Genomic DNA, 18,001 nt, shown 5'->3' with positions numbered 1-18,001 from the left:
TAAGTGCTTTTACTGTTTTTTGATTAGGCTGTGCGTGATCTGCCGTTTTATGATTGATCTGTGCGTTATATTAAGCGCAAACTTAAGCGATTTATGTTTGAGCTGTGCGTGAGTTTAAACGCATTTACTGTTTTATGATTGATCTGTGCGTGATTTTGAGCGCTTTCACTCTTTTTATGATTGATCTGTGCTTGATTTTGAACGCATTTACTGTTTTATGATTGGACTGTGCGTGATTTTAGGCACATTGACCATTTTGTGATTGATCCGTGCGTGATTTTGAGCGCATTTGCTGTCTTATGATTGAGCTGTGCGTGATTTTAAGCTCTTTCATCGTTTTATGATTGATCGGTGCGTGATTTTAAGCGCAATCTAAACCGTTTTATGATTCAGCTGTGCGTGATTTTAAGCGCTTTCACCGTTTTATGATTGAGCTGTGCGTGATTTTGAGCGCATTAACCGTTTTACGATTGATCTGTGCGTGATTTTAAGCTCTTTCATCGTTTTATGATTGAGTTGTGCGAGATTTTAAGCGCATCCACCGTCTTATGACTGTGCTGTGCGTGATTTTGAGCGCATTAACCGTTTTACGATTGAGCTGTGTGTGATTTTAAGCTCTTTCATCGTTTTATGATTGAGTTGTGCGTGATTTTAAGCGCATTCACCGTTTTGTGATTCATCTGTGCGTGATCTTGAGCGTTTACATCGTTTTATGATTGATCTGTGCGTGATTTTGAGCGCTTACACCGTTTTATGATTGATCGGTGCGTGATTTTAGGCACATTAACCGTTTTGTGAGTGAACTGTGCGTGATTTTAAGCGCTTCCACCGTTTTATGATTCACCTGTGCGTGATTTTAAACGCTTTCACTATTTTATCATTGATCTGTGCGTGATTTTGAGCGCATTTACTGTTTTACGATTGATCTGTGCGTGATTTTGAGCGCATTTACTGTTTTATGATTAGGCTGTGCGTGATTTTAGGCACATTGACCATTTTGTGATTGAGCTGTGCGTGATTTTAAGCGCATTTACCGTTTGTGTTTCAATCTGTGCGTATTTTAAGCGTTTTTTTTACCATTTTATACTTCGGCTAAATGTTTGTAGCACATTGTTTATCGTTTTATACTTGAATTGCAATTTTTTAAAGTATACTTTTTACCGTTTTGTGATTGATTTGTATATTTGTTCTAAAGATATCTAGTATGACTTTAAAATATATAATTTTTCAAATTAAGTCTTCCAGAAAGTAGCATTTTTTGTTCATGGTTGCATATAGATCTTTATATACTTGAAATTCAATATATTATTGTCGTAATGGAAGTTGGTTTTCTCCTAATATGTCCCATTTCATTTCATTTACAAACGATAATCCTTGTTATAAATTTAAAATTATTAATCAGTACTCGGTAAAATATTATCCAGTAAATTCTCATAAATTTCATGAAATTTCATAAAATTTCATAAATTTCTTGAAAATTTCATTGCCATAATGTCTTACTTTAGGAAATCAGTCATCACCCAATATTAGAAGTTGGTAAACACAACGTATTTTTAAAATCACATTTGGTTTTGTAGTATATATAAATGTCAAAAACGTGTCAATGACATTAAAGTGGCTTACATTGGTTTATAATTATTAAATAAACGATTGGTGTCATTGAAAAATAATACTTTAATAAAATTTGTCGAAAAAAGTAATTTTTTAAGCTTTAAATACATTTGACCTTGAAAAATGTCATGAAGGAATGTTTCAAGGTCATTGGTATGTATGGGCGAAATATCCGTCTGGATAGCATCTACAACATATTTGACAATGAAAACTATCGGACGAGTAGTTTTCGAGATATCCCAAAAAACATGTTTTTTAAGAGAAGGGGAGGGGTGGGGGGAAAATGAAGGTCATATTTAGATTCCTAAGGTCAACTTATAGGGGGGTCACCCGAAGACCCCAGGTCGATATTTCCAACCATCTGGCTTCTAGAGTCAAAATAAAAATTTACCACCCCCGCAATACCCCCCTGTAACGGGTGACCCCATGAATTCCGAAATTAGTGACTATCACCATTGAATTTGTCGTGCCCTAATTAGCTTAAAATGCAATGTCTTATAAGGGCCGGCTTCCGCACGGTTCAAGACCTTCCTTGTCAGAGAATTGCGGGACTTTCGGAAAGTCGCATCTTTTCAGAGAATAGAACAAGAGACTAAAATGATTTTTTAAGAATTAAAGTATTAAGAAATTCAAACTGATAATTTATTACTTAACAATCAAAATGCAATCAATAATAGATGTTAGGAATTGTTACCTTTGAAAGGGATAAAATTATGCCAGTTAGTTCCCTGAATGCACCTAAAGGGTTTGCAGTAGAATCTCTCACTTTAAAGGGGTAAAAATATGGCTTTTAGAAAAAGAAATACGCCTTACAAAGAGTCTTCAACCATGAGATGTATTTCCTCACACGAAGTTGCAATATCTTTAATGACCAAGGCGAAAAGGAACAACATTTTTCTTTTTTATTTATTAATTTATTTTATTAAAAAAAAACACTGAATTTACTTAACAAATTTATTTTTATTCCAAATTTGTTGAGTTTGAATATTTGTAATTAAAATTTTAAATAAATAAAATTTTTAACAACAGGCTCAAACACAATGCAACACGGTTTTTGTCTCAGAAGTCTCACATGGTATGTTTGATAGAGTCGAGTCCCCTGATTAAGAATATGGTTTTAGTTTTGTTCAAACACGTCTCGTTTTTTTTTAATTAATACTTTTATATTTTTTCTGCTTTGCCTTACATTATTTTTTAATATCCAAGGTTCTAGTAAAAAGAGCTTAAAAAGTGTGAGTTCCTTAGAAATGTCATTAGTTGTGCTTTAACTTTGATTATCAGAAAAACTTTGTAAAACCACTCCTTCAGGGTGGAAAATTGGGGTTTCTCTAAAAATTATCAAAATAAATGGTCTTGATATGAGGTTATAAAAACTTGTATAAAATAAACTAAACAAAATATTAGAAATTAATTGACACCAGGCGATAAGCAACACTTAGGACTACAATTTTTTCTCTTTAAGACATCGCGCTCCGATCACTCTAACTGCCTCATTTGTTGGTTTTTGTCATTTGAAAAATATTAAATACCTATTTTAGAACAAATTTCCTAATGATAACTGTTAAAATGTTATTTAAAACTTACGTGAAACATACGTAAATCTTGAGATTTTTCTTTAAATCGATCGGGGGATCATCAACATAATTTTCATTTACATCCATTTACATTTCATTTAAGGAATTTGTTCTAAAATAGGTATTTCATATTTTTAGAAAATGGCAAAAATTTTTAATATTTTGTTTAGTTTATTTTATACAAATTTTTAGAACCTTAATTTAAGACCATTTTTTGATAATTTTTAGAGAAACTCCAATTTTACACCTTGAAGGAGTGGTTTTGCAAAGTTTTTTGTAATAATCAAAGTTAAAGCACAACTAATGACCTTTCTAAAGAACCCACACTTTTTAAGTTCTGTTTACTAGAACCTTAGATATAACGAATAATGTAAGGCAAAGCAGAAAAAATATAAAAGTATTAATTAAAAAAAATTGAGACGTAATTGAGCAAAATTAAAAGCATATTCTTAATCAGGGGACTCGACTCTATCAAACATACCATATGAGACCTCTAAGATAGAAAAAACTTGTCAATTTGTTGCATTGTGAAATTTTGCAATTTTTTCTCTCAGTGTTTTGAGATGACATGTTTTCCGGAGTCGCTTCTTCCCGGCAATTTCCAAAATCTCCTTTTGCTGAATGCAGGCAGGATTCTCTCGAGTCTGTAAGACCTCTCTCAGGCAAGGAACAAACACCAGTAGATCCTTGTCCCTCAAGCCGTGGTGTTTTCATATCCAAATGAGGGAGTTTCCTAGTCCCAAATATTTTACCGTGGATGGTAGAATTTTAATTGTAGCTACACCTGGACGCCTCATTTGAGCTTCTCCGGGATGAAAAACACTCCTCGGAACTGCAGTACATCCTCTACAACCACGTTTTTGTGTGAAGGAGCTCCTGCAGCAGTCTCTTCATCCACCTTCCCGGACATGCTCGAAATCATGTCTCAATCTGAAATTGAGTTTTCTTTTCACATGTGGGGCACTAGAACTTGGTTTCTGCACCTATTTTTATCCACTCTGACCTACCTGACAACCAAAAATGGGGCTATTCCACGCAGTTGAAACAATTTACACACTTTATTGAGGTTATGTGACACTTGACGCGCAATTGCGCCAGATTTCCAGTGACATTTCCAATGCCACTGGATGGAAAAGGCCACTTGGATAAGAGAAATTCAAAAATGCGGAAAAAAGCTGTTATGCTCACCTTTGCTTTGGACAGTCATTTTTTCTATGTTTTTGATGGATTTGATTCAATTTTCTTTTAAATAGTTTGAAAAGTATTGTACTAGCGATTAAAATATGACATTAGAACGGGTTAAATTTATTAAAAACATGTTGAAAAAAATGAATTGTTCAATGCCAGAGTCGTCCGAAGGTAACGAGCTTTGCCTAAGCTCGAACTTTCCCGAATGAGAAATTAGGAATTAGAATCAAAGTCAGAAATTCGACAGTTAAGCATACTTAAGAATCTTTCACCACAGCTCTATAGTTCAATCAAATTGACATTATTTAAAAGACTTTGAAATGAATGATACAGCTAGGAGAAGGTTTCCAAACTTCGCACATAACTTGCCTTCGAACACTTCATATTTTTCCCATATTCCTTTAATTAATCTGACCTTATGGTACCGTACTCGTTAATGCGGTTGACTTGGTTCCCTGCGGGTGACTTTGACACCCTCCTGTTCGTAAGCTTTTCTTTACTTCTAGAACTTAAGGATGGTATTTACCGATTTAATCTACCCTATATAATCGGTGGCAACCGTGCTTAAACATTAGAATTAAAGAAAAGCTTACGAACAAGAGGGTGTTAAAGTCACCCTCATGGGACAAAGTTCCCCGCACATACGGTAATATATTTTAATAACTAAGTTTTAAATCACACATTTTCTGAAAAAATAGGTTAGATTCATTAAAATAATATGGGAAAAATATGAACTGTTCTATGACTAGTAATTCCAAATAACCGGGTTTTTAGGATGGACGGTTAACCGGTTTTAAAATGGTCTGAAACCGGTAAACCAGTTTGAAACCGGTTTCAAATTTAGGATTAGATTATGGAACTTTGATCAATCTTACAGAACTTGAACTTTGCTTTAATATTTATCGCATAAATATATTCTTTTCTCAGTTTTATTTATTTTGTATTTAAAATAGTTCAAAAATTTCAGAGTGTAGGAAAATTACCGGGAGTTTTTTCAATAATTTTGTATTGTGGAAAAGCTAATGCAATGTAGATTGCTGTAATAATAACTATTTTTTCATGAAATATATTTTTCTTAGAATAAATTGGTTATAAACGTTGTCATTTTTGACAATCTTTAATGAGGAAATATTTAAAATTTTATTCTAGATCTTGGGAAATAAAAAAAAAATTTATAGTAAATGTTTTAAGAAACAAACCGAAAGAGTTTTCCTCTTTATTTTTAAAATCTTGTGACTAATTTTATTTTTATGGAAAACTCAATTTTTTTCCAGCTTTTGCAAGAAGAAGTCTTGAAATAATTTCCGATAACCTTTAATTTAAGCAAATAATTCTATTCAAGAGTGGAAAAACGTACTGGAAATCCATTACTGCCATTACTACTATCCTACATATATTATTAACATAAGTACTACCATACTACAGATTACACATAGAATCATATTGCACTTAGGGTTCCCTTTTAAAGCCAAGGAAATACATTTTGCAATGTATTTTGATTTTCTAGAAAGAAATTTAAGCTTAAGAGAAATTTAAAAATTTTTGTAAAGAGACGGTTTTAAACCGGTTTTGAAACCGAAATAGGTCGATTAACCGGTTTTTCGAAACTGCGGTTAACCGTTGTTGGAATCACTATCTACGACAGAGTGTGTGCGAAACATGAAAGCTTTCTCCTAGTCTTCCTAATGTTACTTTTATTGCACAAAATAAAATGCGTAAAATATTCATTATTCGTAAAAATTACATTCCAAGAATATAATAAAACCATGAAATTCAGATAATAACATTTTTATATTTTAAGAACTTTATTTTAAATAGAAACACAACTAATTCTTCCTCTTATTATTGTACAAATATTTTTTTTTAGATAACCACATTTTTGCCAGACATCTATTATAGGGAATAATTTTAAAATAAACCCGAACTCTTTTCAAATGTTTTCAAAAGAACGTAGAGTTTACTCTGCATACATTTACCAATTTAATTATTTTTAAGAACAATATTTTAATGAAATGGGACAACTTGAGAAAATCTTGAGTACATAAATTAAGAACCCTGTCTACTTTTGACTATAAATTTATAAATTTCCTAAAAAGTTTGTCAAAGTTTCCACCATATTTTAATCTATTAATGACAAAAGTTTGTTTTAGGAAGTATTAAATAGAAATATTTAAACTATCTGCCAAAAGTGGTAAAATTTAATAAACTACAAATAAATTGTTAGAAATTCTAAAATTATATATGAATTGAAATTCACATTAAAAAGTTTAATAAGCTCTATTAGAAAAACATTCTAAGAAAAAGTACGGAATTATTGAATGCTGCTCTAATGAGTTTTCGGAAAATATCTGTAATGAATGCTAAAAACTGGTTTGTGTCTAAATCGCTTTACACTTTTAGAACATTCCACGAAACTGGAATCCTTTACCACATCTTTTAGGTAAAATTCTCAATCTCCATCTTTTCTTTAAAATCGGTTTTGGCAGAATATTATGATATAAAATTACTGTGAAATTTTCATTGAAATTCATGACGTGAATTAATTGATTTAATCTTGGCTTAAATGAAGAATAAACTACCTCATCACGTTGAAGAAATTTCATCCGTTTTACGCTTGTGTGATCCAATTTATATCCGGATTTTTTTTTCTGTTTTGTCTCAGTATGAATAAAAACGTAGCGATATGTTTTACAGTCTTCAATTGAAATGCACCCATCAGTGTCAAATTACCATAAATCACGTGGGAAGCATGCTCCCATTTTATTTGGGGTATTAATCCGTTTACCGGATTGGGCGGAGGATATAGGAACGGGCCTATCCTTCGCGTGACTCCCCAGCAAAATGCCACCGTGCAGATATGTAGCTGACACGGTGACAAACGTGTGTGAATGGACGATGACATGAAATTATTTCGATAAACATGCGAATTGCGGGGGGAGGTGCCCCACAATAATGGAGTGGGTGTGCAGATGTGGCAAAAGCTCAGCGAGGCATAAAGCCCAAAATATGTGTGACAATTCCGTGATAGAAATTTTCGAGCGTGTGCTTTTTCCATGGAAAATCACACGCAGCATTCCTACATCAGTTTTCCCGAAATGCTTCTTTTTGCTCCATGTCTCCAAGTGATAATTTTTCCGTCTGAATATGAGACGGTAATTAATGGAATGTGTGTTCACTCGAAAATACATTTGAAATTTGCTTCGTCATGATATAAAAGCAATTTTCACGCATCCCAACCAAATGTTCTGAGATGTGAACTGTTACTAGAATATATTACATGCCCTTCTAGTATTCTCTAAACCCATACCTAAAACTCAATCTTCCACATGTAATACCAGAAACCGAATGATTTCATCTTTAATCATATTTAATTTTTGTTTTTGAACATTCACGTTTACAGTTCTTGATGACTTAGTTTGAGGACGAAACAAAAACTTAGGAAAACTGATTATTGATCAATAGATTTTTACTAATATTTTTAAATTTTATTAAATGATTGAAGCTGAACCTAATCATAATTCAATTTAGATCAACAATTGCTTTGTCTATTTAAATTACATTACGTTAAAGCTCTGTATCCTTTAGAAATATACGAAAAATCGTATATCAATATAGCCCACAGTTCAAAGTAACCTCATATCTCCCTATGCAATAAGGGCTTCAGATCTAAGGTTCAGCCATATAGCTTAACTTCTCTAATTTCTTATCAATCAAGATTTTTTGAAAAATTATCACTTAAGATTGAACAATATGAGCAAGTGATCCATTAAATTTGAAAAAAGCAATAAAATTGGTTGCTATTTTGAATTTCGAGATCATCGGAAACTTGGCTAAACCTTAGGCCTGAAGCCGGTCTAAGTCTACTTTCAGACTAGAAGTTTAGTTCAGTTAATAAATCTCACCGATTTATTATTTTGATTAACAAGGGATTGATTAAAAAAAACTAATAACAAATCGGGTGGATATTTCGTCCATCACACCTATAGCCTCAAAAAATCTCCATCTTGAATTTGCGAAGGTAAAAACTTGACTACTCTAGGGTGCTTGCTCTTTAACTGATTTGGTTAAATTTGATTTTTAAAGGCCTTGAAATTTTAAATTCCGTTGTATTGGTTTCAATCTATATACTGGATCGATAAAGTACCCATAAATAATTTGTTTATTGCCCAGCTAAATAGAAGCAAAACGATAAGAAATACGAACTTCCGGTGTTCAGGGGATTCTCCATAAGTCGATCTAAGGGCCATTGACTTTTATTTTTCCTCTACCTTCCTTTAACCCCTCCAAAAGCACGTTTTTCGGGTTACTTCAAAAACGGCTCCAATGATTTCGTTTATTACTGCTCGAACTCAAAGAGAGAGTACTTACTATTATCAACTTTTTTTCAACTTGTCTCTGTCCTAGAGCATAAACGGTAAGAGATATCAAATTCCAGTCTTTGATGACCCCCAATAAAAAACGATATCTCTATTATACGTTTTATCTTTTTTCCCTCATCCGCCTCCAATCCCTCCGAACCCATTTTTCGCTATCTTGAATTTTTGAAGGAATTTTTTTACTACTTTGAGAGTCAATTTTTCAACCGATTTGGATAAATTGGGATTTTTTGGAAATGTCTTGAAATTTCCGATCCGATTGCATCGGTCACAATCGGCAATCAATCGGTAATTACGCGTAAAAGACTAATCCTTTTTAAATATTCTTTTTTTTTCTGGGCAAAGCTGGAACGCTTTGCCATCTGTTTTTTGGATATTTTTTGGAAATAGTGCAGATCAATACTGCGTCCATGTAATCCAATTACCTGAAAAATCGCTATCTTGATTTTTTGAGATCAAAGTTTGCCCAGAGGCATAATCCAGATTCAAAGAGGTTGAAAATAGTGTTTGAAAACAAATTTCACCAAAATTAAGTATTAATATCTGAGTTCAACCAATTGTGTTATGATTAAGTCACCTGCAGGCAAATGCAAAAATTATGATTGAGTCGTTAGCATAGAGCAGCATTTACTTACCCTTGGTATTTCACTTCTTTTTCTTGAAATTTTTTTTTAATCTCTATTTTAGTGAATATTTTTCAAAAAAAAAACCTTATTCACTGCTAACTCTAATTTTGTGATTTTATATTTATATTCAACATTTTTTAATAAAAATATCATTAAACCGTGATACAAGCAACACATGGAATTCCCGGATCCTGGTCGAAATCCCGAAATCGTAAACTCCCCTATTACAAAAATTTCAAAATTTTGGGATTTTGGCCGATGCGATGCCGTGAATTATCAAGGCGATATCCCAGTTTATATCCCTGACCCAAAAAGGGGATTTCAAGTTCATTTTATTAAAAAAAATTAAAGTTTGCATCTCATCATCCTGTAGTTCGATAAAAACTATTTATGCATCTTTCACAAAACCTCAGATTAGCAAAATTTTATGATTATACTATTATTACTTATGAGACGAGTACATAATGGCTGTAGGAGTATGTGTACTAACTTGACGGAGCTCTACTTTTCATGCTTTTTATGATATGTATTTATTAAAGCCTATCTCAACATTTTTTTTAAGTAAAGTACACGTGAACGTGAAACTATTTCACTTTCTCATATAAAGCTTAAAATCAAGAGAATATTTCGTTTTTGAATTTCAGAAATTAAAAAAAAATGTGCGCTCGCCTGGGTTTTGCAAATTTCATTTAAGAATTTTCTTGAGAATTATCACAATTTATTATAATGTCATCTACATTATTTAGACGAGCATAAAAGTTTTGAAAACATTATTATATAACAAAATGAAAATCAAATGAATAAACTATTAGATTGTAGTTTTGATAAAGATCAAGTTTTGATTGGCAGTCTTGAACTTATTTAGGAACAGCAATAGGGGATGGAGGAATAGTTTTATACATCGATTTTTTGCAACTGAACTGTTTTGTATTTTTTCTGTTTAAAAAGATTTATATAATTGCACAATTCAAGATATATAAAACAATTACTCTTGAAATATTTCTAAAGTTATGCATATATAAATCTACCATTCTCTGTTGAAGTTTCAACAGTTTTGATGTTTTGGTACTACATTACGTGACCAAAACTTTAGGGTTGTAACACTAGAGCATAATGCAATCCATTTAAAAGTATTTTCCAGTCAAAATAGAAACATCCTTTTATTTTTACAGTCTGCTGTCTGAGTCCTGTCAAGCACCTCTGACCTTACCCCATATCAATTTTGCATAAATTGATTTCATATATTTTTGCTCATCCCTTTGTGCCTTTTTATTCAATCTTTCTATTTTTCTTTCTTTTCCTATCATGTATCACGTCTGGCTGTGGTTGGAAATAAAGGAAACACGGGACTAGCCGGACTCAATGTGGACCAAGTGCCTGAACCAGACTTCACAGAACCAATTGAGAACATCACGGTTCCTGTGGGACGAGAAGCCATTCTTAGCTGCTCGGTGCAAAATTTGGGCGGCTATAAGGTAACAAACCACCAATCTTGTCCTGTCCAAAGCACACATGAAAGTCAATTCACAATACTGGGAAGTGCAAGTATATTTTAAGCAAATGCTTCATTTCATATTCCCATTGACAATGTGCTGTTTTTCTTTTCACATCATCTGCACACACACGAAACCCATTCAAGTGCAGCAGTTTTCTCAACATTTTCAAAATACTAAAAGTTATGGTTTTCAAATTGAATAACTTTGTCGGTGTGGAGAAAAGTTTTCACAGCAACGTTTTTGATAGCAAAGAAAATGATATTTTGCAGACTTGAATAAATTCATTGAGTATATTTTATCTTAACGCAAATTTATATATAATGTGGCACTTCGTAATTATTAAATTTGTTCATGTTGAAGGAATGAAAGTTTCCTGAGAGAATTAATAATAATTTGTAGGAATCAAATTATATTTCTATTTTCTCAACTATAATTGAGAAAATAGAACTATAACGGAATTTAATAACGCAATGTCATCTGTAAGGTCAAGGAACAATCTTTTGGAGTTAATCTTATGCTCTAAATTACTTAAAGATTATTCTAGAAGATATTTAGATGGTAAAATGAGGTAGAAAAGGATAAGCCAAAATACTAAAAATTAAAGATCAAGAATTATTGTGCTATTCCAATAAAAAATGAACATGTTCTTTTCAGAACTTTACTGTTTTCAATTGCTTTAACATACAGTAGAGTCTCGCTATAGGCCATCGCTCTATAGTCCACAATTTATCGACCGTTGATTTCGAAACACTGATTTTAAGTTAGGTTATGTTTTTTAGTATGCGACATGCATAATTATTTTAATATTTTTGGCGAAATTAATTGAGTAGTTGTGATAATTGTGATCCATAATGTAGAGAGCAAGGACAAGTACCACAATCGCAAAGAAAGTGGAAGCCGTCGAGCAATTTCAATACTAAAAATCGTTGATAATTTTAAAAAATTACATGGACTATAGTGCGGCCCAAGTGTCAAATTTGAAACCAAATATGGCCTATAGCGAGGCTCTACTGTAGTCGACTTTCCTTTGTATTGATTCCTGTCACGACTATTTGGTGGTTTTTGAAACACATCGAGGACTAGAAAAAAAGACGAGACATGAACCAACACAAAGGAAAGTCGATAATACAGAAGCACTTAAGAACAGTAATGTGCTAAAAAAAAACATGTTCTCTTTTCCTTGGAAATTCATTTTTTAACGATTGTCCCAATTGGGTCACATGCTTAGGGCTCAAATGGCTCAAATGGCTCAAATCAAGCATGTGGCAAGTTAATTTTTTATATGAAGCTATTTAAAGTCAATTTCCTAAAGTGATCTCGGACTCAGCTCATAGTGCTCCGAGTGAAAAATGTATTAAAACAAAAATTTAGTATATTTATCCCTCCATACGGAAAGGTATCTTATAATACGGAAAAACTTCTCACTTTTTAGATATTCAGCGTAACGGCCGCGAGTGCAAAAAAAATCCCATATAAATTTAAATCGAAATGTGAGAAAGTGGCTTCAAATTTCAGGCAACTTGCCAGGGGCGTGGCTCAAATAGACTCAGGCTTATACTCGAGAATATTATATATACTCGAGTAAAAGGATAATGGGCAGAAATGTATGGAAGCTGGTCCAACCCTTCGCCAGAGATGGGACTAGACTAGGCCCATTTTGTAGGTATTGGTGTATGACTTAAAAATTAACGAGACCCAAGTCAAAAAGGACTGTCAATCCTTGGAAAATTAACGATATATTTCTGAAAATTCGCAACTTTGACAATTTATTACTCGAAAACAGCTTAACCGATCTTAATGAATTTCGGGTGAAAGTCGATATATGACTTAAGTTTTAAATAAATATTTTTAGATTTTCCTTCTGCCTGCTCCATCTGGTAGCTCTCATACAAACTTGCCATGTTTTAAAACTATCGCACATTATAGGGCAACAAAGCGAAAACTTCTTTCGTTTAATGGCAAATCACAGGTATTTTCAGAGTCCTTGATGTATCTTGAATATATAACCCGAAGAAACTTACAGTCCAGCACGTCAACGTTTTCAGATATCTTAAAGTAAGAGTTCTTAAGAAATGGGTAGAACTATTTTTATGAATCTTGCTTTTTTAAATAACGGCATATCGTAAGCTCTTGGCGACATAGAACGTTTTCTAAAAGAGAACTGAACTCAAGGAATATTTTCCTAAAGGAACCGTATCCCTATCGCTCCATTTATCTTGTATCCAGATTTTCCTCAAATATTCTCGCATATTCTTTAATTCCGTTAAAAGTGTTGCCTCAATTGCATTCCTTTGTCGTTTTTAGAGAAATGTTTTCCTTAAAAATGAGTAAGGATTGCTGAAGTTCATAGGGTTGTAAAGGTACCGTTACTAAAGAATTTTAACAGAAGGTTCCGAGTGTAATTAATTAAAATATTTTTTCTCTGAATTTATTACTCGAAGTATTTAAATAACGGTATTTTTTAGGATGTTGCGATCTTTAGAGGTTTTAACTCTTTTTCAAGAAGAATACTACTGCATAAGAGACATTTCCATAAAGAGATTTGTTAAGAGACATTTCAATAAAAAGATGATAATGATAGATGACAAAGAATTTATAAGGAAGGTCTGGAAAATTGCAGGAAAAATGAAGGGATAATGATATGGTTTCTTCCAGGAAAATTTTTTTCTAGTCCACAAATTATTCTTAGAAACGACCAATATACGATTAACCGTTATTGTATAAAAGGAGTTTTGCAAAAAAAATCATTACAATTCTTATACAATTTTTTTATGCTCTAGTGCTTTTCCTACATACTTTTGAGGTTGGTTCTGGAACAAAAGTTTTGCCAAGACCAATTCGATGGTTTGGGTCTAATTCGTGGCGAAAGGTTGGACCGTTTTGCCCATTGTCCTTTGGCAGTAAACATTTATCCTAAAATGTCATATACACTGAGGACTTAGGATCACCGATTAGAGATCCTTTGCATAAATTTCCTTCATCTATTCATTTACTGCTAAATTTCACAGACTAAATATTCTCGAAACACATTCTGGAAATAACCTAATATTGAAATATTGGATTTATGTAAAGCTTTGAAAGCAAACTGCTTCGCTATTTTCACATTTTGAAGAGGGACCAATGAATAAGAAACATATCGAATCTTAAAAAATCAATTACTTTTTTTTTTAATTTCCAATTATTGGCTATAAAGAGTGACACTCGTACCACTATCTTAATTCGTAAAAATTAATTTGCAAGAAAAATCATTGAAGTTTTAATGGAATTGGGACTTATTGTTATTACAATTTTTTTCTAAACACAATCATAAATCTCAGTTGATCTTATTAGAAAATAAAATTTAAAAAAATGGTTATTGTGATAAATTCAATAAAATCTAGCTGGAATTATAAGCTAAAAACGAAAAATGCCAGTAATGCAAATTATCACAACCATCACAATACTGGTCATTAGTACATATTACATCATTAAGACTACAACACTTGGTGTTGAGAGTCAAACTTTTCCCGTAATGATTGCCCCTTATTGCCTACCACTTTACCCGTCCAAAGTGTCGATGGGGGTAACGAAAGGTTTTGTGAATGTAATGAGAAGACTTGAAGCAGAAAATTTATTGGTCAACAATTATTGGTATTAGGTATCCGTTTGATTAAAAGACACAAGATGGGTGGGTCAGAGGGTCGATTTTTCCAAGGGTACGGGGAGTGTATTGGAAAAGGGTGAGAAGTGTAGAAAATAGTCCCAGAGGTTTATTGTTCGCCACAAAATTCACCAGTCACCGTGCTACAGGATATAAACAAACCATGAAATCATTTATGGTTAGAAACCTCGACCCTCAATTAATCTTGTACGCCGGTCGGCTTTTATGGAGCCACGTATGTAGCCCAGGAGCATTGGCACGCCAAGAGTGAAGCCCTAAGGTGACAGTTTGAAGACCATAAATTAATTTCACGATTTATAATGTGGATATGGTGCTCTCTGGGCGTTCACATACTGTGTCTCCCATATACCAAGATGTCTCCTAAAGACCAGGGGTGTGAGATTTTCTTGTGGTTTTTCAGGTTGGCTGGATGAGAGTTTCAGACCAGACGGTATTGGCATTACAAGGACGTGTTGTCACACACAATGCGAGGTACAGTGTCATCCACGAAGACATGAGAACATGGAAGCTGAAGATTCGCCAGCTCAGAGAATCCGACCGAGGGTGTTACATGTGCCAAATAAATGCCAGTCCAATGAAGAAGCAACTGGGATGCATAGACGTTTACGGTGAGTGACAAATCTTATCCTGCTTTTGGACATTTTCAAAGCCATTTTTATCAGAAGAATTGTGATTTTACAAAAGACTTTCCCTCAGTCAAAGCAGTGTTGGCAGGTTTCTGAAAAGGCTAATCTTGAATTTTGCCTTTAAATATATTATATTTATATTTAATTCAAATTTATTATATTTAATTTTGGCTAAAGTGGATCGCAAAAATGTAATATTAATCCAATACCAAATACAATTGTAAATATGAAGTATACATATGACCACTGTAAATGTAGATCGTTAGGTTCTAATTGGCTTATTTCTTAAAATACTCCAAACTTCTAATATTTATTTTTCAAAACTAGCCTTATGCAGACTTTTAAATATTTAGGGTTACGCTAAATTCATGGTAGCACTATTAGTAGTAAGCTTTTTAGGCTAAATATGGATAAGGCCAAGGCATTCTTAATATTTAAAAATCAAGAATCATAGAAAAGAATTTAGATCGCTGTAGAAGTATTAATAAAATTGCAATTAGTAACTGATTGTAATTTCTGAGTTGATTGATAGAAAGTTCATATATATAATGAAGCTTTGTTATAATTACATAATTTAAACGATTTTGTACGGATTTAGGTTTTTTGCTACCCAAATTTAATATTTTACTGTTTATTTTTAATATACTCCCGATCTTTTAGTTTTTTTCCAATAAATATAAGAAAATCGAAATTTCCGGAAACGAAACGTAAGATACGAAATTTCTTAGCCTCGGTCAAAATCACGAAAGTCAAAATTCTAAAGGCTAAAATACCGAACGCCAAAATCCCGATGTGGTAAAAATTTCAAAAAGCCTAAAATCCCGAATGGGAATGGACTAAAAAATCCAAAAGCCAAAATCCGTAACGCCAAAATCCATAACGCCAAAATCCTGAATCGACCAAAATTCTGAATGGGCCAAAATCCCGAATGAATTAAAATCTCTCAAAATCTTGAATGCCAAAATCCCGAATGGACCGATATCCCGAACGTTGAAATTCCGAATGCCAAATCCCAATTTCGTAAAAGTGTCGTCAGAGCTTTCTCACGATTACACCCAAGCTTGCAGCAGGTAAAGGGAAAATTTCTATGAAACTATTATTATTATATTATTATACCTATTATTATTATATTATTTCTATGAAACACATTATCGTCCGAATAATTTCGTCGATTTCAGGAGTTTGACTCATTTTTGACTCATTCTGAATTTTGATCCCATGGTTTTGAGTTTTTGGGGTTTTGGCTTTCAGAATTTTCGCTGGCATCAATAATTTCTGAATATGAAGTTTCCATAAATTTAGAACGGTAGCAGCCAAAATCCTGAAAGCCAAAATCCCGAAAGCCAAAGTCCCGAACGACAAAATCCCGAAAAGACCAAAATCCCGAAAGCCAAAATCCCGAAAGCCAAAATTCCGAATGTTCAAAATCCTGAAAGGGATGAAATTAGATGTGGGAAAATGTTTAGAATAATTTTCTAAGACACAGAAGATTTTCCTTTGCCTCCAGAAAGCGCAGGTGCAATCGTGAGAGTACCTATGACACTTTTAAAAATTCGGGATTTTGGCTTTCGGGATGGGTCATTCAGGATTTTGGCTTTCGGGATTTTGGCGTGCGGGATTTTGGCTTTCGGGATTTTGACCGGGACCCGAAATTTCTTTAAAAAATGCCTTTTTAAAGAAAATTTCCCCTATCCTTGTAGGCAGAAACGTCATAATTTAAAAAAAAAACCATTTTTGACGAAAATTGCTTCTAGTGTGTAGATACCATAAAGAGAGAGAGAGAGATCAGACTTATTTTTTATAAAACATGGATGGGGTTACCTGGTCCGGTATGCATTATAAGTATAAAGCAATTTAACTATATTTGCCAAAGATTTTACTCTGTTTCACTCGGGAATGTATGTATTAGCTCACGTGCCTTATCATGTGAAATATAATTTGCATTAGCTCGATATTTCGCAGTCTTGATTTTAAACTCTGAGAGCGGAAAATGCAAAGATTTTCTTAATACGGAAATAAAAACCAGACAGTTTTCTCGAGAAAAGGAATTATGTTAATTCAATTCGCAGTAGCGAAAAAACCGTAGAGATTTATCTAAAAGAGACAAATTATAGAACCTCCTAAATGGATTCAAGAATAAATTTGTCACGTCTTAGAGACATACTGAGAGCTTTTTCTGGAGTATTTATGCAAAAAAGAAATAGATTCTTAAAAAAAAGGACTGAAGGAAAAAGAGATGGTTACAGAGGATTTTACCGACAAGATCATATCAATTTTCTTTCACTGATAAAACCTTTTACTTTGTTCACGTCTTTAAGTTTCATTGATTTGGAATACCTCGTCTTGATACTCCGTACTTGACAACCTCCATCCTATCGCCAACATGGGGAGGGATGTCGTGTGGTGGAACGAAACAAAGGATGGTGGGGCTATAGGAAAAATGACGGCGACCCTCGAGATATTAAATTGTCAACAAGGTCTAGGCACTTTCGGGAACAGTGAAAATTTAAGGTTCCCAATAAATTGCCTCAATTTCCTTCCGTTTCCTTTTTGTTGGGCATTTGGATGAAATGCTGCTGAATTGTTCGGGTGTTATTTATTGGGAGAAACGCTCACGGCGATTGTATGAAGTCAACTTCTTATCAACTATTTACATCTATGATCGATATATCATCTTGAGAACATGGAATTTCCTGCCTCTTCTCGAGCTCACTTTTCCATGTAGTGGAAAGGCCTCAGGATATATCAAAGTCTTTCGTCCCCGAATTTGAGATATGTTGGCAAACTGAGCTAGGCTGAAGAGTCTTCAATAGATGAGAATGAATGAGTATAAATAAAATTTA

The 18,001-nt window shown here is 33.2% G+C and overlaps 1 protein-coding gene across 4 annotated transcripts in view; it reads left to right on the top strand.

Moving 5' to 3' along the window:
• Positions 1–18,001, top strand: part of LOC129797867 (lachesin-like) — a 122,137-nt gene that overhangs the window by 68,977 nt on the left and 35,159 nt on the right. For all 4 annotated transcript variants that reach the window (XM_055844769.1, XM_055859393.1, XM_055853040.1 and 1 more), the window contains exons 3-4: positions 10,714–10,850; positions 14,933–15,140. In XM_055844769.1, the coding sequence (XP_055700744.1) occupies positions 10,714–10,850; positions 14,933–15,140 (345 nt within the window). The remainder of the gene's footprint in view (positions 1–10,713; positions 10,851–14,932; positions 15,141–18,001) is intronic.

This window comes from Phlebotomus papatasi, chromosome 1 (genome assembly GCF_024763615.1).
Source record: "Phlebotomus papatasi isolate M1 chromosome 1, Ppap_2.1, whole genome shotgun sequence".
NCBI classification, from domain to species: domain Eukaryota; kingdom Metazoa; phylum Arthropoda; class Insecta; order Diptera; family Psychodidae; genus Phlebotomus; species Phlebotomus papatasi.
This window is presented reverse-complemented; position numbering and strand designations above follow the sequence as displayed.